Consider the following 1,805-nt stretch of genomic DNA (forward strand, 5'->3'; position numbering starts at 1 on the left):
CAGGAACTTCATGATGAGCTCATCTGACACTAAAGCCACCCCTGCACTGAAAGCTGTGCAAGGTCTTCTGTTAAATGACTTTCAAATAATAAGTCAAGCAGAGAGCTGTGTTGTGGCTCTTGCTATCAGTTTTGCCCTTAACACTTTGTAACTGCGAAGTTCTTTTCCAGCAGTGTCACTTCCTTTGGGGGAGCTAAAATCAGCACTAAAATCAAAACAAAAGAAACAAGGAAGGACCTGCCCTATCTGTTAGGCAGACAGGCAGGGCCAGAGTCAAAATATAACCTGTTACCCAGAAATTTACAAAGCAGTAAACTTTCCTTTCACTGCTTAAGAGATATTAAATACAGCATGGGAAAGAACAAGGGATAAGAAACACAAGAGATGAACAAGTTAGCAGGTGAGCACCTTGGTCAGCTCTAAGTGAACAAGCTCAGTGTGACTAAACTATCCAGATCTGCAGGGAAATCCTACCATTTTCCTTTAAGAGAAATCAAAACACAATTAGATTGTTCTTTTTAGTGAGACTATGGTAGCAAAATAAAGATTTTTCACAGAAAATATCACATATAATTATTATTTTTTTAATGTGCCTCAAGCATGAAACAGCTCTGGCCACCAACCCAGGCACCAAGCTGGGTTGAACAAAGGGCTGTACACTCCTCTGCCCACACTGATATAAGAGCAACAACACCCATCAGGTGTCTCTTTGCCCACTGCCAGGGGGTTTCACATACAATGTTTTTGGCAATCTATGAAGATTTGTTGGTTTCAATTCAACCAGAAAAGGGTTAAGTAAGAAGATGTCAGGAGAAAAGAAAAAAGTAAGGACAGATCCAAAGTGTGAGTTGTAATAATCCTGACTGATCTATCAATAAAATAATTATTTCTCAAAATTTTAAGGTAGTCAGTTGGCATTAAGAGCCAAAAGGATAACTGATATGCTCCTAAGACAGAGTTTCCCAAGCTTAACAACTCTGACATTTTGGGCCAGCTACCTCTCTGCTGTGGGGCTGCCCTGCGCATTGGCAGGCGGTTTCGCAGCATCCCTGGCCTCTACTCCCTAGATGCCATTAGCACCGCCACTCCTCAGCCTTCGCCAAATGTCCCCTTTGGGGCAGAACTGCCCCCAGCTGAAAACCAGCACTCCAGGAGAAATTCTGCCTGATGAGCAGAAGCCTGAGACATCCAGGAGATAGTTGGTAATTAAACGACCATGACAATGAGGGACGAAATAAGATCTGTGCATAAGAGGGGCTAACAGAATGTTCCCCAGACACAATATTCTTTGCTCCCTACCTGATTCTGCCAGCATCTTCACAGCCTTGGCCTTGGCCAGTTCCAGGGCTGTGACCCAGCGCTGCCGCTCTACTTCTGAGCTCGCCTTCAGATGGTAGGTCTGAGCACCCCCATTGGAAATGATGAAGTTGCAGGAGTCCTCCACTGTGATGTTGGCTGTGGCGAGGTTGATGGTACCACGGCAGGTATGTCTCATTTCTGCCTTTGACCTGCAATAACGAGCCAAAGACAAGCTAAGTAGAAAGCTGGTGCGTGGTTTATCCTTCATCACATTCCATTTCATAACTCTAAGCCTTTCGAAAATACAGCAGTCTTAGGAATTAGCAAGTTCTAATATTTCCCTCAAACGGCTCCCTAAAATTCAAAAAACAATCAGTAGGGATTTCCTTTCAGAGCCTATAAGACTTTATTGCTCTGCTGTCCCTCTCACCCTTAGCTTTTAAAAAATAGGCTTGGGCTTCCCTGGTGGCGCAGTGGTTGAGAGTCCGCCTGCCGAAGCAGGGGAC

The 1,805-nt window shown here is 44.4% G+C and overlaps 1 protein-coding gene and 1 non-coding gene across 2 annotated transcripts in view; both read right to left on the reverse strand.

Annotated features, from left to right (window-relative positions):
* Nucleotides 1–585: 585 nt before the first annotated feature.
* LOC112067487 (small nucleolar RNA SNORA48) lies at nt 586–728 on the reverse strand. Its single transcript, XR_002893306.1, has one exon. It is a non-coding gene; the product is annotated as a small nucleolar RNA SNORA48 (small nucleolar RNA).
* An 87-nt stretch (nt 729–815) lies between these two features.
* OSBP (oxysterol binding protein) overlaps nt 816–1,805 on the reverse strand; it is a 9,958-nt gene continuing 8,968 nt past the window's right edge. Inside the window, exon 3 of the mRNA XM_028500921.2 lies at nt 816–1,508. Within this exon, the coding sequence (XP_028356722.2) occupies nt 1,064–1,508 (445 nt within the window). The 3' untranslated portion in view covers nt 816–1,063. The remainder of the gene's footprint in view (nt 1,509–1,805) is intronic.

Source organism: Physeter macrocephalus, chromosome 16 (assembly GCF_002837175.3).
Source record: "Physeter macrocephalus isolate SW-GA chromosome 16, ASM283717v5, whole genome shotgun sequence".
In the NCBI taxonomy this organism is placed as follows: Eukaryota; Metazoa; Chordata; class Mammalia; order Artiodactyla; family Physeteridae; genus Physeter; species Physeter macrocephalus.